This window comes from Camelus ferus, chromosome 17 (assembly GCF_009834535.1).
Source record: "Camelus ferus isolate YT-003-E chromosome 17, BCGSAC_Cfer_1.0, whole genome shotgun sequence".
NCBI lineage: Eukaryota > Metazoa > Chordata > Mammalia > Artiodactyla > Camelidae > Camelus > Camelus ferus.
In genome coordinates, this window is record NC_045712.1 from 42,512,633 (window position 1) to 42,534,175 (window position 21,543).

At 54.1% G+C, this 21,543-nt stretch overlaps 2 protein-coding genes across 23 annotated transcripts in view; one reads left to right on the plus strand and one right to left on the minus strand.

The window, feature by feature from the left end:
- Positions 1-11,312, minus strand: part of DLEC1 (DLEC1 cilia and flagella associated protein) — an 84,407-nt gene extending 73,095 nt beyond the window's left edge. For 5 of the 19 annotated variants that reach the window (XR_004312372.1, XR_004312371.1, XR_004312370.1 and 2 more), the window contains exons 1-2: positions 4,932-5,239; positions 4,278-4,339 (exon numbers count right to left, since the gene is read on the minus strand). The gene's annotated coding sequence lies outside the window, so the exon portion shown is untranslated. Of the gene's footprint in view, positions 1-4,277; positions 4,340-4,649; positions 4,708-4,931; positions 5,240-11,202 lie in introns of those variants that run through there. The other 14 variants (XM_032459209.1, XM_032459208.1, XM_032459210.1 and 11 more) reach the window with 6 other exon arrangements.
- Positions 510-21,455, plus strand: PLCD1 (phospholipase C delta 1). 4 transcript variants are annotated; one of them, XM_032459232.1, is made up of 16 exons: positions 563-685; positions 4,403-4,539; positions 8,929-9,093; positions 12,492-12,720; positions 17,319-17,448; positions 17,549-17,780; positions 18,307-18,508; positions 18,617-18,761; positions 18,837-18,986; positions 19,076-19,234; positions 19,468-19,627; positions 19,830-19,946; positions 20,345-20,523; positions 20,617-20,749; positions 20,826-20,975; positions 21,106-21,455. In XM_032459232.1, the coding sequence occupies exons 2-16, from the start codon at positions 4,518-4,520 to the stop codon at positions 21,189-21,191; spliced, it is 2,259 nt and encodes a 752-aa protein (XP_032315123.1). In that variant the 5' UTR covers positions 563-685; positions 4,403-4,517; the 3' UTR covers positions 21,192-21,455. The 4 variants fall into 4 exon arrangements, with proteins under 4 accessions (XP_032315125.1, XP_032315124.1, XP_032315123.1 ...); XM_032459234.1 differs by lacking the exon at positions 4,403-4,539 and having other exon boundaries at positions 510-685; XM_032459231.1 differs by lacking the exons at positions 563-685; positions 4,403-4,539 and adding an exon at positions 5,328-5,476.
- Positions 21,456-21,543: the final 88 nt, after the last annotated feature.

Below are 21,543 nucleotides of genomic sequence, written 5' to 3' on the forward strand. Positions count from 1 at the left end.
CAGACGGGCAGGGACCGTCCTCCGGACTAGGTTCAGGCATTTCTTTCTGAGGACTTCCTAACTTGTGCCCTCCCGGCACCTATTTTGCAGAAGGGAAAGCAGACATCGGGGAGCCGTGGCTGGACTCCAGGACTCCGAGGCTCCTTTTCGCAGCAGCCTGGCTGGGCGTCGGACATAACGTGGTCCCTGCCCCAGGAGGGTGCCAGATCCCTTTGAGCATCACCCTAACCCCAGCGAGGCGCCCACAGGCAGGGCGTGGGGTCGGGCCGCCCTTGGTAATGACAGGGCCCGCGGCTTGTGGGTGGCGGCAGCAAAGGAAGCCAGAGGGATCTGGCTATTTCTGGCAGGGACGCGCCCACCCTCCGAGGCCAGGGCTGGCCAGGCTTCCCGGCCTCCACCTCTGCCCTCCTCCCAGATCCCCAAGAGAGGCGGGGAGAGGCGCGGGTTGGAGGGCCCAGGGGGCGGGGGCGCAGGCAGGCGCGGGGCGGAGCGGAGTCCCGGGCCCACCTCCGATCTCCTTCCCCCCCACCCCCAAGCCCGCAGTCCTTTCGGGTCCCTCCACCGCACTCCACTGGGACCCAAGGTTGCTCGCGCTGTCGCCGCAGACTAGTGTCCCGGGGCGCCCCCCTCCCGCCGCGCCGCCCTACGGGCATGGACTCGGGCGGGGACTTCCTGACCCTGCATGGTGAGTACTCGACTGGTGTGCTAGGGGACCCTGCCTGGGCCGATCCCGCGGATAGCCGTGCTCGGCCCTGAGCGGGGGACCCCCAGCTCCTTCAGCCGCCCTCCGCCCCGCCCCGGGCCCGCCCCTCGGCCCTTTTGTCGCACTGACGAAATCTCGGCCCGGGACTGCCGGGCACGACCCTCGGCGTTTCCAGACTTGTCCCCTAGATCCGGCGGGTGGGGAAAGGAGGGTGCGAATCTGAAGGCTTCCCCAAAGACTACTCCCGGCCCCGCTGCCTCAGGGACTACCCCCACCTAATCCTGGTCACAGAAGTCTGGGCTCCAGGGTCCAGCGCACTCGGAGGGGCCAGGGAGGAAAGGAAGTAGCATCCACGAATAACCAAGATCTCTCGGCCCCGTCCATGGCCGCCCAGAGAGGATCCCCAAAGCCCAGGCGTGCCTGGACCGCGTCGGGTGGCGTGGGTGTGGCGAGGAGGTGCGCTAGGTTGAACGAGGTCGGACGGCGCTGCGGTAACTGCCAGCGCAGAAATCGTAACGATGCCCAGGCGGCCCGGAGCAGCCCAGTCCCCACATCTGCGCACCCTCCTGGAGGGACAGGCTCAAGTCTCAGCTCTAAACTGCCTCTGTCTCCTCGACTGACTGGGAAACAGTCTGGGCCAGCTCCTTGTCCTATCACTGTCTCCAGGAGAGAGAGCAGTGGCGGGTTCCCGGCTGCAGAGGCTGGAGATCTGCTGGCTGCACAGGTCCCCAAACCTGGACTTCGCAACTCTTTATTCCAACCTGGGGATTCACCCACTCTTAGGGGAGCTTTGCAAACACTGCCCCTCTCACGCCAATCACTGCTTAACTCCATCTCCCTCTGTTTTCTAGTACCCTTGGGGTCAGATGCTTTAGTACCCCACTCCCATCTATCCAGCTAAACCACACATGGCAATGATACATGGGAAAGGGAAAGGCAGAGCCCTCCAGCTGTTCACTGGTGACCCCCTGGAATTCAGAGAGACTCAAGGTGTTCCTTTCAGCCAGTCCCAATCTGTCTCATGTTTCCTAGTTGGCCCAGACCTGGTCCCCATGGCCCAGAAAGACCTTGCGCAGTGCCCAGAGTTGTTACCCTCACACCAGTAGCCTGGGCTCCTCAAGGTAAACTCGTCCAGCTGGGTCATGGGATCCCTGCCCTTTCCAGTGCTCCCTCCTCTCCCCTAGGGACAAAGGTGTCCTTAGTGCTCCTGCCACACTGGCAGGAAGGGAGGCTGGTCAGCTCAGAGGACCACAGTAGAGACCTCTGCTTTCTCTCTCTCAACCTTTAGCTAGTGCTGTCTACCCTTCAGACTGCCACCTCTTCCATGCCTGCTTCATGCTCAGACCTCCTAAAAGCCTTCTGGTTGCCTCTGGCACAGCTGCAGCCTCAGCTCATGTGGGAATAGGCTCCATCCTGGGCATCTATGCCTTTGTGCAGTCTCTCTCCCTGGCCAGCCCTAGCCTCTTCCCTGGAGAAGAAGCTGTGTGGAGGCTCAGTCAGCACCTCCCAATCCTGTGGCATGGGCTTGGCAGCCCTGGCCCATCCTGTTTGACACCTGCCTCCCAAGTGCCTGACTGTCCAGCCCTTCCTGCAGAGCTGGCATGAACACTGCAATCCCAAGCTGTTTCCCTGAAGGTCCTGCTGCTGCTAGTTTATCACCCAAAATTACCTCCCTTAACTGCCTTTTGCACCCCCTGCAAACCAGATTGGGGAGCAAGAGCTTGTCATGGAGAATTAGTGGTGAGAGGAGTTGGTCACTGTGCTGTTCCAGGTTGAAAGTCTGTACCCTTTTCATATTTTGGGTCTCCCAGCACTGGACATATGCTGTGGGACCACACTCTCTGGCTTGGGCAGTTGGGAATCTGCTGCAGAAGAGCCCCCTCCATTGACCTATGGGACTATGGGGCCCACCTAGATACGGGGTATCCCTCTGTCCTCGCCCCAGAAGCATGCAGAGGCAGTGTAGTATACAGGCATGTATTACTGAGGTAGACTACCTGAGTTCAAGTCTTAGCTTTCCCATCTTAGACAAATCCCTCGATTTCCTTGTGCCTCAGTTTCCTCAACTATAAAATAGATAAGAACACTACTTTCCTCATAGGATTGCAGTGAGGATTGAATGAGGTAACACATATAAGGCAAATATGAGAACAGTGCCTGAGTACCCAGCAGGTACTATGTTTCTGCACGAGGCCCACCCTGCAAGTGATCATGCCCTGTGAGTTCTTTGTGAGATAAGAAGGCACCATAAGGTAGTTCCTAGCCAGGAAAAATGTGACCAAAACTGGGTTTAAGAATCAAGGAGCTCCACCTGGTGCCTCTGAAGCCCTCAGACTGATGCTCTAGTCCTCTGGTCTCATCCCCCTACCCTACATCCTTTGCTCTCTCCATTCTAGCCAGGCTTGCACTGGCTTTTCCAGCAGGTCCCCAGATGTGCCTAAAAGGACATTATCTCCCAAAGTCCTTCCCTCACTGAACACAACCACCTCCACCTCCACCAACTTGTCCAACACTGAAAACCTCCTGCCCCACTATAAAAACTGGCATTTGTAAGAGTGGAAGGCAGGGTGTAGGAGGGTCCTTCTCTGGTCCCAGGACACCCGGACTCCAGCCCTAGCTTTGCCTCTACTTAACACTGTGACCCTGAGCAAATCCCTTTGCCTGTCTGGGCCTGTTTTCTCATCCATGGGAAAGCACTATCTACTGACGGGGGATGTTGTGAGGGTAAAACACTAGTGGGCAAAGGAGATCTAGTTTGGCAAAGAAGCCAGGACCCACAAGAGATAAGGGTTCTAGAGTCATCATAGCATTAGGGGTGGCCAGCCCTCTACAATCTCAATTATGTTTCAAAGCTGTCTGTCCCTGGGGTTCCAGGACCACACTACACAGACACATGCTGATTCACACTTATCTTAATGTTTTTTGTGCCGCAGGCCACTTCGGCAGTCAGGTGAATTCTGTGGACCCCTTCTCAGAATCATGTTTTTAAATGTATAAAATACAATACACAAGAATTCAAAGGAAGCAAGTTATACTGAGACATGATTCTATCCATAGGTCCTTGGCAGGGGTCCTTGGCCCTCTGGTTAAGAACCCTTGTGTGGTTTTTCTGAAACAGAGGTTCCCCTTACACTCTGCTCCCCTTTATTCCAAATGAAGAACAATTTCATGTTTGCATCCATATTCCAGCTCATCTACACTAACACACGTTCTCATGATTTACTCTCGAAGCTGTGACCTTAAGCAAGTCACTCTGTGCTTCAGTTTATGTTTTTTATTATTATTATTATTATTATTATTATTATTATTATTATTATTATTATTATTATTATTATTATTATATTATTATTATTATTATTATAGCTGTGCTTGTCTGGGCTAATAACTGGCTTTGCCAGTGACTCACTGCCAGTGCTGGTGACTGGAGCTGCAGTGAGGCGAATGAAGGAACTATTCAGAGGCAGAGAGTAAAAGAGAGGAGTGAGTCAAGCCTCTGGGTGGTGTCCTGACCTTGACACACAGTAGGGGCTCAGTAAATAACTGCTGGGTAAATAAAAGGGAAGTCATAACTTACATGAATGGTCCCACTGTTCCCGAGCACACTGGCAGCACAGTTTCATATGGAGTTCTTCTCACCTATTTATCAAAGCAAGCCTGCGTTAATGAACTATTTTTAAGATCAGCATTTTTTTTTTCAAGAATTCCACTGGCATTTGGAACCTAGGAGACTAGCCCACGCAGGTACCAAAACTCTCTAAGAAGGAAACAGGCCCGCCTGAGGTTCACCAGTGAGGAAGCAGCCCGCTGAGTCACAATGGATTCGTTGAGTACTCGAGGTGAAATATTTGGCGGGCTCTGCTGCCTGGCCCAAGCACCATCCCCGGCTCCGTCTGACCCCGCCCCACCCTGTTCTCGGCTAAACTCTGCAACCCAGGCCGCCGCCCACCCGGGTTTGGCTCCCCGGTTCAATCTCGCCCAGCCCTAGAGTCCTGCGCCAGGTCCCCAGCTAAGTGTTTAGTATTTGCGGTTCAGGCTTCGCCCCGTGGTCGGACTCCACCCCGACACCGCCTCCAAAGTCGAGGTCCTGCCCCCCTACCCGAACACCGCCTTTCCAGTGAGAAACCCTCCCCCTGTTCGTCCCCGGGACCCTGGCTCCGCCCTCGGCCATCTTCCTGGGCCTGGCTCAGCCCCATGTCACCTCCCAGACCCAGTTCCTCCCGCTTCCAACCTCTTTGACTCCAGCTCCGCCCCAATCCGCTTTCTGGGCTCAGACTTTTGCCACAGATCTTCTTCCTGGGTTATGGGTGTGTCCCACCCCGCCTCCCTGTCCTGGCTCCTCCTCCTGGGCGCCCCGCCTCCTGGGCTCTGGCTCCTCCTCTCCCCGCCTGGATTCCACTCTCGCCACATCTTCCCGGGGGCATCGGTCCGCCCCTCTGGAGCTGGCCCCGCCTCCTAGGGCCTGGCCCCGCCCCCTTACCGCTCAGTACCGTCCCGCCCCTAGTGCCAAGGCCCCGCCCTTACCCTGAGTTCTAGCTCCGCCCATCCACTCCTGGTCTCCACCCCTGCTCCCCTCCAGGGCGTCGATTCCGCCCCTTAGGGCCAGGGCCGACTTCTGGACACCACACTGTCCCGGGCCAGGCCCAGCGGGTGGCAGGGGCACTCGGAGCGTCATGCAGTGCCTGGGGTTTTCGCGCCGGAGCCGGAGCCACTCCACAGAGCTCTACTTGCAGGATCAGAGCCTCAGGGTGGCAGCACTCAATGGGCAGAAGCTGGGTAAGGGATCCAGGGCCCCCCCCCCCGCCCCCCGAGATCTGCAGAGGCTGGGACAGGACGCAGACTTTCTGATCTCAGGGTTGTCTTCGATCCTTTGATTGGACCTGTTTAATACTTCTGTGAGTGTGTGATCCACTGTGGGGTTGTGTTTGCAGGGGTGGTATGTGGAGTGAGTACAAGGGGGATTCGTTACCTATTCTCCTGATCTACCTCAGCCCCTCCAAAGCTCCCCGCCCCTTGCCACCCCCAAACCATCTGTTTACAATCCCAGTGGTGATTCTGTCATTTGTGTGGTACTGGGACACTGTGCAGCTGTAATGATATGTAATGCTGTGTAACCAAGTGGCACCAGTGTGACAGTGTGTGATCCAGTGTGATGCCGTACACCGTGTAGGGCTGTGGGTGACAGATGTGATAGTGGGTGACTCAGGTGACTGAGTGATTCTGACATCCTGTGTCATGGTGTGTATGTTCTGTGGATTTTCTGCTGTTACTCTCTGTGGCAGGTGTCCCTGAGTGGTGGCTAAGGTAATGTTTCCTAGCACTGACCCTGTGTGCAGGCTTCTGAGTTCTGACTCCACCATGTAACTTCCTTGAGCCTCAGTTTCATCAACTGTAAAATGGGAATAATGATAGTGCCTTCCTCATTGGGTTGTTGGGGGGATTAAATACATGTGCTAAGACCAGGATCTTATTCAAATACTAGCAATTATTATGGTGGCTGCTATTATGATGATGATGATGATGTTCTGGCACTGTATGTGGTGTGGCTGTGTGACTCCATGTAATAATTGTGGCCCATTGCTCCTTCCATGTTGTGTAGGGCAGTGTGTGATGAGTATGGTAGTGTGGTGTATATATGACTATATCCCATTCACAGTGGAGCTGTGTATTGCTTTGGATTCCAGATTCAGTTTGTCTCCATTATGCATTACACTTCGCACATGGGCAGGACTCCTGGCACTGCCTACCCAGCCTTCTATTAGCACTGCAGCCCCCTCTGCACTCCCCACATGGCCACCTCACTGTGTGCAGCTAGCCTGGGCACGCTGGTAAGGCTGCAAGGTCCACCCTGAGCTCAAAGGCCCCTCATCGCCACCCTCCCACAGGAGGACTCAGTGCCACAGCTGAGAGTGGGGCTGGGCAAGGGGTACCCAAAGACTTTCTGGGTGCTAAGGGAGCAAGGGCATAGAAACAAAAGGGCCTCAAATGAGACTTAGAGATGAAGAGATGGAAGGGTCTGCCCAGATTTCCCAGTGGCCCAGAGGGCAGTGGTGATTATCAAGACCTATCTTGGGACTGAGGTCTGTGTTCCAGAAGGCATGTCAGCAGCCAGGGGGCTTATCTCTGCCTGACCACAGACAAGGCCACAGCCTGGCTCCAGGACAGGATGAACGTGTCATCTCCTCACAGTGTTTTTCCAGAGCCAGTGGGTGGGGCTCACCTGCCTTCTACGCCCCCACCCCGCTCCCATCTGTGCTGTGCGCGGTGGCTTGCCCTGATGCCCAGCTTGGGGGTGGGGTGCAGGCAGAGGGGGAGAGGGTGTCCCTCCCAGTTGCTTCTCAGGCTCAGGAAGGTCAGCAGAGTCCCCCAGCTGAGCTGAGGTGGCTCTCTCCTCTGGCAGCTGGGAACCACCTTCCCCTCCCTCTCGTCTTGAGCCCCACAGACACAGCCAACAGTTGAGGACATCCTGCGGGAGCCCCCTCCTTCTCCACTGGGCCCCCCTTGGGGCTAAAGGGGAACTGCCAACACCAAGGCAGGGGGTCTCCTGGAGGTGGTGGAGAGACCTGGGACAAAGGTGGGGAAAGGTCACATCAGACTGTCACGTCTGAGGAGGCCCAGAGACACTTCCTCCATCACTGTTCTCAGCCAGTGCTGATGGGGGAACAGGCACAGAGAGGGAAGATGGTTGCCTAAAGCCATGGTTGGGGAGCAGGTATTAGCACTGGGCTGGGTCTCCGCTGGAGGCAAAGACTGGGGTGGGATAGAGAGGGTGTAGGTGGCCAAGGCTTGGGGAAGTGGTCCAGAAGGTTCTATAGGTTATGTCCATGTGTGGAGCAGGCTGCCTGGGTGGTGGGAGGAGTGGGGCACGGGTAAAGTGGGAGAGCGTATTAGGCCTGGGGATCCCTAGGCCCTGGACCTGCACAGCCCTGATGCCACTGCTCTGCTGGAGAAGAAAGCTGAAGATGGCTGAAAAGTCACAGAGTTTTCATTTTGGGGACAGAAGTGAGGTGAGATGGCCTACTGGCTCCAAACAGAGCTGGCTGCTGGACTACACATGGCTAGGGTGATGAATCTAGGTGCAGACCTAGAACTGGAGGTGTCTGTTAGATTCATGGGTCATTATGGCGGTGGTGGGGTCTCTCCTTGATCACAGTTGGTACAGGGTCTGCATGGGGCTGAGGACTTCTGGGGAGCCAGGTATCCCTTTGGTGCCTCCTGCCTGAGCCTGGTAGGACAAAGGGCACTATGTCTTTAGGAGCCCATGCCTCAAGCCAGCCTGGGTCCCTGCAGAGAGCTGGACAGGAGGGCGCCAAGCAGCCAGGGTTTTCTGAAAGGGCTGCACTTGTGCCTTAGGGCTGCTACATCCTGAGGGGGGGTCCCAGACCCAGGACACTCAGAGATTGTGGGCAGGGAGGGATGGGGCATCCCAGCAGGCCAAACCCAGGCCTCGGTGGGTCATTTGTCTCTTGTGGGGACAAGGATCATAGGCCCACTCAAGTCAGGGATGGGGGCAGCAGGGGTGAGGGATGGGAACAAGGGCCCCACAGCAACCACAATGTGGACACCAAGTACTACAACTGCTGTTGCCTTAGGATCGCCCCAGACTCTTGCAACATGGGACTTCCCTTTGAGGTGGATGCTATACTGTTTACAGACAGGAAAGCAGAGGCCCTGAAACATGAAGTCACTTACCTAGGTCGCACAGTGGTCAGTAAGGGGACCTGCATTTAGGCAGAGGTGATCCCAGAGTCATTGGACTTGTGAGGCTGTTGGGCTCTTGATGCTCTGGGGTCCATTTCCACCTGTGTCTGTCCCTTTTCCTTCCTGCTCTGCCTAACCTTTTGGTCCCAGCTCCCTTCAGGACACTCTGATCCCTAAGTATGCTGGGGAGGGGCCCACTTCGTCTTTCAGAGCCAGGTCATTTCCTAGCGGTTAGCTGCCCTCCCTCTGTCCATTCAGCTATGGGTGGCCAGTCTTAGTGTATAAAGTGTGGCCATGAGTGGGTGGGTGTCCCAAGATTTGCAAGGTCTCAGCTGGCATTCAAGATGACTTCCTGGAGAAGGCAGGGCTCCAGAATCAGGCTGGAGCAAGTCATGGAGGGAGAAGTGAGCAGAGAGCTGAGGATGGAGGCTGGTGACAAGAGGGTCTGGAGGTGGGCATGGCCAGCATGGGGACTGAGGCAGTAGGGACACTAGAGGAGGTGGCATCTTACCAGCTCTGCCCCCTAGGCCTACAGGATGACAAGGACATACAGGCACTGCTGAAGGGCAGCCAACTCTTGAAGGTGAAGTCCAACTCCTGGCGGAGAGAACGCTTCTACAAGTTGCAGGAGGACTGCAAGACAATCTGGCAGGAGTCCCGCAAGGTCATGCGGACCCCGGAGTCCCAGCTGTGTGAGTGCCCTGGGCTGCTGGGAGTGGTCAGGGTGTGGAACCCATGCTTGAGGGGAAACTGATGCTGGCAGGGGTGGGATGGGGCTGGAGTTCAGTCATGCACCAGGATCAAGGCAGGGAAACTGAGGCCAGGTCTGATGGGGCATAGGTCGGTCAGGACCAGATACGGAGAAATCAAGGGTGGCCAGCGTGGGGAAGAGGAGCCTGTTAAATCACTGATAGGGAAACTGAGGCCTAGTCAGGCCAGAGAAGGCAGCCATGGACTGAGGACCACAGATGGAGATGCTAATGCCTTTTGGGGTAGGAATATATAGCTGTGACCTCAGATGAGGAAAGCCAGGCTCAGAAGTAGGGAGGGAGCTGGACAGTACTGCCTGAACTCACAGGTATCCACCCAGACATTTGTGGGAAGGAGGGAAGCTGGGTGGACCAGGACTGCAGGTGTGGTGAGGCCCAAAGTCCGGGGACAGATGAGGCTCTTCCGGGTGTCAGTGGCCAGGATGTGAGGTGGGGCCGCAGGAGGCAGCTCCTCCCTCGGACTGAGGCCGTAACAGGGAGGTTCCAGTGGAGCAGGGCTGGGACTTGCAGAGAGGGGCCTTGGCTGGGCAGCTCCCTCGATGGCGTGGGCCTGAGGGCTTTCTAGAAGCTTCAGAAAAGGCCCAGAAATCCAAAGTTTAGGCCTGCAGCTGGAGAGTGCCTCCTGCAAGGCCTCAGGGAGAAAGTTCTGCTGATTGCTGCCTTTTACCACAGAACACCCTAAAGATTTTGTAAAATGAGAGGTCCCCTCTGTACCTTTACTTGCTGGGAAAATTTTAGACCAAAGCTATTCAAAAGGACTTTCTATGATAATGGAAATTATCTCTGTATCGATGCTGTCCAGTATGGCAGCTACTAGCCACCTGTGGCCATTGACCATTTGAACTATGGCCGGTGTGACTGAGGAACTGAATTTTTAATTTTACAGAATTTTAACTAATTATATTTAAATAGCCACATTTGGCTGGTAGTGCAGAGAGATCACTGCAGCTGGATTTCACAGCTAAACCCCCTGGAAATCCTTCACTCATTGACCCACCCTTGGCCATGGAGTGGGGGCATACGCAGGGTCAGCCCACCAGCAGGTCTATTGGTGACAGGTGACAGGTCCCAGGCAGGAAGGGGACAGGAGGAAGGGGACAGTCAGCCCACTGAAGATGCCCCAGAAAGGGTCTGCCAGGACCCAGGACACTGGGCAGAAACCTGAGAAGGGATGACCCGCAGGCATGTAGCCTGTGACAGGGCCACAGGGGAAGCTGGACAGGAGCTGGGTCAGATGGGGAGAGACTGACCGGGTCCTGGGGACTGTGGGCCATGGAAGGGTTCTGAGTGGGGCTGGGCAGGGTTGGAGGGGGCAGAGCACTCTCAGAAAACTACCCTGAGTGCATGTCAGCCACATAACACAGGAGTGACCCAGCCTTTGCTTCTATCTGTGGCACCAGCCAGGCTCCTTCACAGGCCTCTGCCCTGATAGGGGGCTTCCTGTTGGATACTGGCAGGTGGCAGCCCCGTGGGAACGGAGCATCTTACTCTCCAACCCCTGGGGAGTCCCAGGAGGCCACCTGCCAGCCAGTACGTAAGCCTGGTTCCCAGCGTGTGCCATGAACTCGGCGGGGGTGGGCAGGGGGCAGAGGAGTGGGAAGTCTGGGCCTTTCCAGACCTGGGCTGGATGGGAACCACATCCCGGGAGAGCTGTAAGCACGAGGGCTGTTCCTCACATCCCAGGCAGGGGCCCCAATGTGAGCAAAGGTACAGCGGTGGGAATGAAAAAGAGGCATGAGTGAGGGGCCTGCGTCCTGAAAGGAGGGGCTGCAGGGGTGACAGGTTCGGGGTGGGGTATCAGGTGTGCTCCAGCGAGAAGCGTGCCCGGAAGAGGCTCTTTCCCACGTCAGAGACAGAGAAAGGTCTGGGCTGCTCATGCCTGTGGGCTGCTTCCCTCCTCTGGGTGACTGCTCTCCACTGCGTTACACCTCCCTCTGGGAAACTGAAGCCAGGAAGGGGCCCCCAGTCCTCTGTGCCTCTGCTTCCTGTTCCCTAAGTCTCCCCCAGTCCTGACACCACGATCTTCCTCACCTCTAGTTCCCGCAGGCAGACAAGGCATTATCAGCAGGGAAGGCATCTGGACTTTCTCATGGTGCGGGTGGGGTGCTGGCGTCCACGGCTCCAGCTTCCTGTTTCCACTCCCAGCCTGCGGCAGCTGCAGCCAGTGCAGGGCCAAGCAGGGACGGAAGGCTGTGGGCAGAGGGATTAAGTAGGGAGATCCCCTGCACCCTAGATGGCCCAGGGTTTGTATGTCTCACACCTCAGAGCCTGCCACATGCCACACCTGTGGGGGCCTGCAGGTGGCTAGGATGCCCCTGGCCACGCCGTGTGGGTAGTCTGGGAAGGACAGGCAGGCTTTTGACCAGAGTTAGTCTAGAACCCAGGATAGATGGATATGGATGGCTCAGGATGGGGATGGGGCAAGGGCAGAGCCTGGACCCTGATGCTGGGAGGCCCAGCAGGAGCCCAGCTGGTGGGACTGGCTCCCAGCCAGACCAGGGAGGGCACACTTCAGGTGAAGGGGGAACAGGCAGGACTTTGCTGCTCCCTGAAGCTTGGAAGGCTGGGCTGTGACAGGAGGGCCCCCTGGCTCCCAAGGGCAGAATGATGTCATCTCTCAGATCTCCATGTGTACCCCCCAGTCTGCCTCTTGGGATCCTGAAGCACTGACTCTGCCAAGGGGCTCCCTGAGCTCAGGACAGATACATGCAGGGCAAGACCCTGGCTGCTCTTTGACACAAGCCCTTCTCCCTCTGTCTTCGGCCCTCTGCCTCCAGGCCCCAGGGCCAGGGCTGACTGAGGGTTGCTCAGGTCTCGCAGGCGGTCAGGAGCAGGGCCAGGAGGCTCTTATGGCTGTCCTGAGGGGGAGACGGGCTCAGAGTCAAGTACCATCAGGAGGGTGTGTGGCCTCCTGTCACAGACTCCAAGCTCCAGAATGGTCTCTGTCTGTCTGAGAGCCCTGCCCTGCCCTAGTCCTCTGCCAGGGGCCTTGCTCCCTCCCAGCACAGAAACAGGGAGCCCGGGACCCTAGGTGCCCTTCCCACCCTAAAGTCAGTCCCTCTCTCTGTCTCTGTCTCTCCCTCTCCCTGTGAGTCTCCACTCTGCCCACTACAGCTGTCTCATGTCTCTCCTCCCTGGATTGTCCCTGTCCTCCTTCCTCCCTTTCATCCCACCTTTGACCATCTTCCTGACCCTCTCCTTCCTCTCTGGATCAAGGCCTGAGATCCAGCCCTGGCTCTGTGTCTCTGAGGCTGCGTGTGTCAGGGGCAGGGGCTGGCCTCACAGCTCTCTCTGTACCCATCCCCACCTGCTTCTTGCAGTCTCCATCGAGGACATTCAGGAGGTGCGGATGGGGCATCGCACGGAGGGCCTGGAGAAGTTTGCCCGGGACATACCTGAGGACCGCTGCTTCTCCATCATCTTCAAGGACCAGCGCAACACGCTAGACCTCATCGCCCCATCGCCAGCCGACGCCCAGCACTGGGTGCAGGGCCTGCGCAAGATCATCCAGCACTCGGGCTCCATGGACCAGCAGCAGAAGCTGCGGCAGTATCCTTTTGGGGGCTGTCGGTCCAGGCCCAGCCTGTGGTTACTGGCTGTGGTCGTCCCCAGGGCAACCTGGGCATGGAAGACACCCAGCTCAGGCCGTCATACCAAAACAGCAAAGACTGGGTGGCTTAAACCACAGAACTTAATTTTCTTAACAGTTCTGGGGGCTGGAAGTCTGGGATCATGGTGCCAGCATGGTTGGGTTCAGGTGAGGGCCCTCTTCCTGGCTTGTAGATGGCTTCCTTCTTACTGTGTCTTCACACATCTGTAGATGGCAGAGAGAGAGATTTCTGGTGACTCTTCTCATATGGGCACGAATCCCATCCTGAGGGCGCCAGTCATAACCTCATCCAAACCTCTCAAGGCCCCATATCCGAATACATCACATTGGGGGTTAGGGCTTCAATACCTGAATTTGGGGGGAACACAATTAGGGGAAGAAGGGACGGTACCTGCAGCCCTCTTTGGCCTACTCTGACCCAAGGGCCAGACAGCAGTGCAGCCCCCTGAAGTCTCTTGTCCCCCCTCTGTAACCACCATGGAGTTGGGAGGCCGGGGAGGCTGAGGGGAGCCGCCTGCTTCAGTGGGAGACCTAGTCTTGGATGTTTTAATCATGTTTCCTAGAGTTACTGCATTTTTTTCTCTCTGGGAGTTTGGGAGGCCACCCACACTGCCCCACCCCTGAGCCATTCTTTGGGGATAGATCAGGTTTCCCCAGGCCTGGTGTGCAGGCCAGCCTGTGAGCTTGAAACAAATTCACTTCCGAATTTAGGGGCAAAATGACACACTAGTTTATGATTCACAGCGATCAGGATTCAGGTATATAGGATTAGGGTGGATCCAGTGCCACCTTTTTTTTTAATGACAGTTTTATTGACATATAATTCATATACTGTATAATTCATCCACTAAAGTGTACAAGTCCATGCTTTTGAGTGAATTCACAGAGTTAATGCAACCATCACCACAATGAATTTTAGAATATTTTCATCCAAATAGAAACCCCAGGCCCATCTCCCCACAACCCCCAGCCCTGGACAACCACCAATCTACTTTCTTCCTCTATATATGTTTGCCTTTCCTGGACATTTTATGTAAGTGGAAACATACAGTCTGCTGTGACTGGAGTCTTTCACAGAGCATAATGTTTTTCTGGCTCATCCATGTTGTCACACGTATCAGTACTTCATGCCTTCTGTTTGCCTAATACTATTCCATTGCACGGCTATTTGAGTTATCCATTCAGCAGCTGATGGACATTTGGGTTTCTGCTTTGGGACTCTTCTGAATAATGCTGCTGTAAACATTCGTGTATAAGCTTTTGTGTGGACATATGTTCTTATTTCTCTTGGGCATGTACCTCAAACTTCTGAGTCTTGAGGTAACTGTATGTTTAACCTTTTGAGGAACTGCCAAACTGTTTTCCAAAGAGGAAATTTACATTCCCACCAGCAGTGTCTGTGGGTTCCAGTTTTTCACATTGTCGCTAACCCTGGTTATTATCGGCCTCTTTTACTATAGCCATCCTTGTGGGTTTGAAGTGGCATCTTGGTGGTTTTGATTTGCATTTCCTTAATAGCTCATGATATTGAGCATCTTTACATGTGGTTACTGGCCATTTGTATATCACTTTGGAGAAATATCTATTCAGTAGATCATCTGCCCACTTGCTGTTGTTGTTAAGCTCTTTTTTAAAATAGACCTATTAATTTTAATCTTAATTCTCGGTTAATTGAGGTAAAATGTACATAACGTAAAACATACTGCCTTAACCATTTTTAAGTGTACAGTTCAGTAGTGTTAATTACACTCATTGTTGAGCAACCCATCTCCAGAACTCTTTTCATCTTGTAAAACTGAAACCCTGTACCCATTAAACAGTAACTCCCTGTTCCACCCTCCCCTTGGCCCCTGGCAACCACTGTTGTACTTTCTGTCTCTATGAAACTGATTCCTCTAGGTTCCTCATATAAGTGAAATCATACACTATTTGTCTTTTTGCCATTGGCTTATTTCCCTTAACATAATGTCTTCAAGGTTCATCCATGTTGTCACATATGTTATTATTTCCGTACTTTTTCAGGCTAAACAATATTCCATTGTATGTATAGACCACACTTTATTCCTTCATCCATTAATGGACACTTGGGATGCTTCCACCTTTCGTCCACTGTGAATAATGCTGCTATGAACATGGGTGTACAAGTATCTCTCTGGGACTCCGTTTCCAATTCTTTGGGGTATATACCCAGAAATGGAATTGTTAGACCATATGGTAATTCTATTTTTAATTTTTGAGGAACACCGTACTGTTTTCCATAGCACCTGTACCACATAACATCCTCACCAACAGTGCACAAGAGTTCCAATTTCTCCATGTCCTTACCAACACTTGCTATTTTCTTTTCTTCTTTTACTAGGTATCTGTGGTTTTGGTTTGTATTTCCCTAGTGATTAATAATATAATATTGAGCATTTTTATGTGCTTTTGTATGTTGTCTCTGGAGAAATGTTTATTCAGATCTCTGGCCCATTTTTAAATTGGTCTATCTGTCTGATTATTGAGTTGTAAGACTTTTTTTTATATATTCTAAATACAAGTCTCTTATCAGATATATGCTTTGCAAATAATTTCTCCCATTCTCTGGGTTTTTTTTTTTTTTTTGTGGAAGTATTCTCTGAAGAACAAAAGTTTTTAGTTTTGGTGAAGTTTAATTCGTTTAATTTTTGCTTTGTTTCTTGTGTCTTTTTGATGTCGTATCTAAGAAGGCTTTGCCTAATCCAAAGCCACAATTATCTTACATTTTCTTCTGAGAGTTTTATAGTTTGAGCTCTTAAATTTCTGATCCATTTTGAGCTAGTTTCTGTGTATGGTGTGATGTGGGGGATTCAACTTCATTTTTTTGCATGTGAACATACAGTTGTTTCAGCACCATTTGTTGAAAAGACTATTCTTTCCTCTTTGAATTGTCTTTACACCCTTGTCAAAAATCAATGGACCATAAATATAAGGGTTTACTTTGTGAATTTTGCCATAAAATTTTTTCATGTAAATATATATGGATATTTACATAAAACATCCATGCATATATACACAAAACCTGAAAAATATGGGTATGTTAGAATGAAGTTTTAAAGGCCCAGAAAACCCACTTCCTCCAGAAATTGCCGGTATTTAGGTTCTCCTCTAATCTTTTTTGCTGCATTTCATTTTGCCTAATGATGCATTTGCCAAAAATAGTGAAGATCATACAATTTGTATCCATTTTCTGTGTAACGTTATGTCGTATTTCCCTGTATTAGTAGTCTCCATAACAGCTTTGATGACTGTGTACTATTCCCCTGAGTGGCTGCACTATAAATTAGAGAACAATTCTTTTAGTGGTATTTAATTTTTAGTCTTTCACCACTAAAAACAACATTGCAAAGAACTATGTTCATAAAACCTTTCAGTATTTAGGAGTATTTCCTTATCAATAGGTTCCTAAAAGTGGAATTACTGAGTCAAATGATGTAACAGGTTAAACACTTAGCTATACCTACATCGCTTTCCTAAGGGTTGTACCAATTTACTTGGCCCAAGTGATGGATAAGGGGGTCCATTTCACTTAACCCTTACCTTTAAGTTGCTAATCTTATAGTTCAAGAAGTTGCATCTCATTTCCAAATTGTTGATATCTTTGATCACTAGTAACGTTTGCAAAAGGTCAGTTTATAGCCCTTTATCATTTAGTTATTAGGGTCATTGTACCGTTTTCTTTTTAAATTAATTCTTCAAAGCCTTTGCTGCAAATGCTTCCTCCAGTCAGTCAGATGGATAACTTTTTTTTTCTTGATTTGATCCTTAGAATTTTTAAAAGTTTAGGTGGCATGATTTATGTTGCTGTTTCCTTTGTGATTTCTTCTAAAAACTGACTGTCATGCTTTCCTTGTGCTCAGGAGTTCTCATTGTCCTGTTCTATACTTAGCTCTCTATTTTCTGTGGAATGTAGCGTGGAGCTCCGCCTTCTCTGGTTCTCAAGGTCAAGACTGACGGGAGAGATAGAGGGAAGGGAGAAGTGGGGAACCTACGCTCCCCAATCCTGACACCATGATCCAGGCTTTGCTTTTGCATGTGATGTCCCCACCTTCTAATCACTGGCTTGAAATTTGCTGTTTCCTATTAATTAAGCCTCAGGTGCTTTAGTTAGTGGGGTAACAATTCTATATTGAAAGCCAAAAGGACACACCTTGAAATGTTAACAGTAGTTACACCTGGGTGATAGGATTATGGGAGCTTTGCGTACTTTTCTGCATTTTCTAAATTGTCTGTAATGAACCCTTTTATAGTGAGAAGAGAAATGTTCTTGAAATTCTGAAAGGGTTCAAAGCCAGAAAATAGGGGAAAAAAAGACTCCTTCATCGGATGTCACATTTCCTCCAAAGAGGCTACCAGGTCTTGCCCATGAAATTTTGTAAGACAGGCCTGTGGGGAGCTGTATCTATAGGGGGCCTCAGTCCACCTGGGCCCAGGAGTTGACCCTGAGCTTGAACTGTGGCTCTGGCTGGGACTTCAGGGGTACCAGGGCTGCCAGGTTCTTTCCTTACTGCTTGCCCAGCTGGATTCACTCCTGCTTGCGAAAGGCTGACAAGAACAAGGACAACAAGATGAGCTTCAAGGAGCTGCAGAACTTCCTGAAGGAGCTCAACATCCAGGTGGACGACAGCTATGCCCGGAAGATCTTCAGGGTGAGGCGGGAAGTGAGGCTGGGTCTGCCTGTCAGTGGGTCCTTGCCCACAGCCCGGAGCCTGCTCTGAGCCCTACCCACCTGGCGTCCTGGCTCTGCAGGAATGTGACCACTCTCAGACGGACTCCCTGGAGGATGAGGAGATTGAAACCTTCTACAAGATGCTGACCCAGAGGAAGGAGATCGACCGCACCTTTGAGGAGGCCGCCGGCTTGCAGGAGACCCTGTCCGTGGACCAGCTAGTGATGTTCCTGCAGCACCAGCAGCGGGAGGAGGCCGCGGGGCCGGCACTGGCCCTCTCCCTCATTGAGCGCTATGAGCCCAGCGAGACAGGTGAGGGCCTGTGACCTGCAGCCCCAGGGCCACACTGGGTGGGGAGACAGCAGCCCAAGAGGGAAGGGGTCACCTCAGCCAGCCCCTGGTCATTATTCCCTGCCCCAGGAAAGCAGGCAGGGCCCCTCTCTTGGCTCCTCCTTCAGGCAGATTGAAGACCCCCTCCCCCAAGGTATGAAGAGAGAGGAGGCTGGAAAAGCAGGTGCTTTCCCTGCTTCCTTCTTTGTGCCCATGCTGGGCCTAGCTCTGAGACGTAGGATGAAGGTCCTGCTCTCGGAGGGCCTCACAGTAAGGGGCACAGAAGAGACAGGACCCCACTCTGAGGTAGTCACGGTCTGGTCCAGAGACTCAAACTTGCCCCCTTACAAGAGATACCAAGGACCAGCTCAGGACCCGAGACAGGGGGAGTGGGAGACCCTTCTCCCAAAGCGGTAACGCCGGGAAGGTCCCCTGTCCCCTGGAGGCGGCTGGCCGGGGAGGCCTCTGACAGGCCCCGGCCTCCCGCCTCCCGCCTCCCGCCTCCCAGCCAAGGCGCAGCGACAGATGACCAAGGACGGCTTCCTCATGTACCTGCTCTCGGCCGACGGCAACGCCTTCAACCTGGAGCACCGGCGGGTCTACCAGGACATGGGCCAGCCGCTCAGCCACTACCTGGTGTCGTCCTCACACAACACCTACCTGCTGGAAGACCAGCTCACCGGGCCCAGCAGCACCGAAGCCTACATCCGGTGCGGCCCTGCGGGGGCGGGACAACCTGGGCGGGGCGGGGCCTGCGGGGAAGGGGGCGGGACCTGCGGGGGCGGGACCGAGGCCCTTAGCCACCACGCAACTCGCAGGGCACTGTGCAAAGGCTGCCGCTGCCTGGAGCTCGATTGCTGGGATGGGCCCAACCTGGAGCCGCTCATCTACCACGGCTACACCTTCACCTCCAAGATCCTCTTCTGCGACGTGCTCAGGGCCATCCGGGACTATGCCTTCAAGGTGGGTGCACCCCTGGGGGTGGGGAAAGCGATGCTGGGGAGCCCAATGCCTCCTAATCTACCCTTGGGCCTCCAGGCGTCCCCCTATCCCGTCATCCTGTCCCTGGAGAACCACTGCAGCCTGGAGCAGCAGCGCGTGATGGCACGACACCTGCACAACCTCCTTGGCCCTATGCTGTTGGACCGGCCGTTGGATGGGGTCACCACCAGCCTGCCTTCCCCTGAGGTGCTGGATGGGGTTCCCCGAGGAAAGGGCAGGGGAGTGGCTGGAGTCCAGCTGGGTATTGACCAGCTGCCCCCCTACCCCATCCTTAGCAATTGAAGGGGAAGATCTTGCTGAAGGGGAAGAAGCTTGGGGGGCTTCTCCCCCCTGGAGGGGAAGGCAGCCCTGAGGCCATCGTGGTGTCAGATGAGGATGAGGCTGCCGAGATGGAGGATGAGGCAGTGAGGAGCCGCGTGCAGCACAAGCCCAAGGTTGGAGGGGGAGCTATGGGGGGAGGGAAGGGGAAGTAGCCCTGGGGCCCTCTCCCATCACCCTCCATCACCCCATGGGATGTGTGCCTTGTCCAGGTTTTCTGTGGCTGCCACTCAGACCCTCTGCCCCCCTCTCTCTGTCTCCCTGTCTTTCCGTGTCTGGGTTTCTGGCTCTCTCAGTGCCCACCTGCCCCAACCTCTGAATCTAACCTGGGCCTCCCCGTGGCCCCCAGGAGGACAAGCTCAGGCTAGTGAAGGAGCTCTCTGATATGGTCATTTACTGCAAGAGTGTCCATTTTCGGGGCTTCCCCAGCCCTGGAACCCCGGGGCAGGCTTTCTATGAGATGGCATCCTTCTCTGAGAACCGCGCCCTCCGACTGCTGCAAGAATCAGGTAAGCCTGGCCCTGCACCCCCAGGATGCTGTCCATCTCTCTGACCACCTGAGCTGGCCAGGGTCAGGACTGGCTCCCACCCCTTGGAATATCACCCAGAGCTGGCACTCCCTCCCCTCTGCTGTTAACAGACAGAGCTGGTAGGGAGGGGCTTGGGCTCACCAGATGGCCTCCACTTCTAAGCAGCCCACACCCACCTCAGGAAACAACTTTGTCCGCCACAACGTGAGTCACCTGAGCAGGATCTACCCCGCTGGCTGGAGAACGGACTCTTCTAACTATAACCCCGTGGAGATGTGGAACGCAGGCTGCCAGATTGGTATGGGCTGGCTGGAGCTGGGAGGAGGCCTGGAAGAAGGTTTCTGTCTGGAGGGCCAGGGGCCAGGAGCCTCTGGAGACCCAGGCAGAGCCAGATGCAGGGATCTGTGGGCTCAGGAGCTGGTAATCCAGGAGCTGGACATTCCCTCCACTAGCAAATCACAGTATCTGAAATCCAATCATTAGCACACTTGTCCTTTGAATCCAGCACCAGAAATGGAATTCGAGGTTGGTGTGGTGGGTCACTTAGGGGGCAGGAGGGCAGTAGGCATCAGAGTGATCCCAGACCCTGCTTCTGCCTCACCATGTGACTCTAGGCCTCAGTGTACCCCAAGAAGGCTGAGTTCTGGGTCCCCCCAGGCCAGCCCACAGCCTGTGATTGCTCTGTCCTGCCTGTAGTGGCCCTGAACTTCCAGACACCTGGGCCAGAGATGGATGTGTACCAGGGCCGCTTCCAGGACAATGGGGCCTGTGGGTACGTGCTGAAGCCTGACTTCCTGCGAGACCCCAACTCAACCTTCAACTCCCGAGCCCTTGCTCAGGGGCCCTGGTGGACTCGGAAGCGGCTCACTGTCAGGGTAAGGCCAGGCACAGGAGGGACAGGTGCCCATGGGCCTCCCTTCTTCACTCACTACCATCCTGAACTCTTCATTGTCCCCTGCCTCCTGCAGGTCATCTCAGGGCAGCAGCTGCCAAAAGTCAACAAGAATAAGAATTCAATCGTGGACCCCAAGGTGACAGTAGAGATCCACGGCGTGGGCCGGGATGTGGCCAGCCGCCAGACGGCTGTGGTCACCAATAACGGTAAGTGCTGGGCCTAGGCCAGGCACAGCTTCTGGAGCTGGCGTCCATGCTGTTGACATGGTGCCTGCACTCCTAGGTTTCAACCCGTGGTGGGACACAGAGTTTGAGTTTGAGGTGGTTGTGCCAGAGCTCGCGCTCCTGCGCTTCGTGGTAGAGGATTACGATGCCTCCTCCAAGAATGACTTTATCGGCCAGAGCACCATCCCCTTGGACAGCCTCAAGCAGGGTGAGTGTGTGCCCGAGGGAGGGGATGGCAAGGGGGGAGGAATCTTTGGGCAGGGGCCAGCTGTCCCCTGAAGCATCCTCCCTGAGTGACCGGAACTCTTCCCTGTGCATCCTGCCCATCCGCCTGCCAGGATACCGCCACGTCCACCTCCTGTCCAAGAACGGAGACCAGCACCCATCTGCCACCCTCTTTGTGAAAGTGACCCTCCAGGACTAGGCCTGGGGAATCTGGTGGGGACTGTCTCACACAGACCAGGCCCTCTGCCCACATCCAGGGGCAGGACAAGGGCTGTCCCACCCTCTTGCTCGGAGCTGGTGGCCCCGCACTGCCTTCAGCTCTAACCTATTGTCTGCGCTGCTGCCTCTCCGGGGTCCCAGGAGCTGGCCCAGTCCCTGGAGCTGTCCTCAATTCCGTTAGGAACCACACTGCATCCTCTGGCCGGCCCTAGGTTGAGGGTTTTTATAAAAATCGTAAGAGTAAGTCCTGTGGTCTCTTTACCTGAACACCAGAAAATCACTGTAAAGTATGTGTGTATGTGTCCCAGAGCACTGGGGCCCCAGCACCTCAC

What these genes read in the sequence shown, in the direction of transcription:
- PLCD1 (XM_032459231.1), top strand. Translation starts at nt 5,374, where the DNA reads ATGCAGTGCCTGGGGTTTTCGCGCCGGAGCCGGAGCCACTCCACAGAG. An exon ending in ACTCAATGGGCAGAAGCTGG is followed by an intron (nt 5,477 to 8,928) that starts GTAAGGGATCCA and finishes TCTGCCCCCTAG; the next exon opens with GCCTACAGGATGACAAGGAC. An exon ending in CAGCAGCAGAAGCTGCGGCA is followed by an intron (nt 12,721 to 17,318) that starts GTATCCTTTTGG and finishes CTGCTTGCCCAG; the next exon opens with CTGGATTCACTCCTGCTTGC.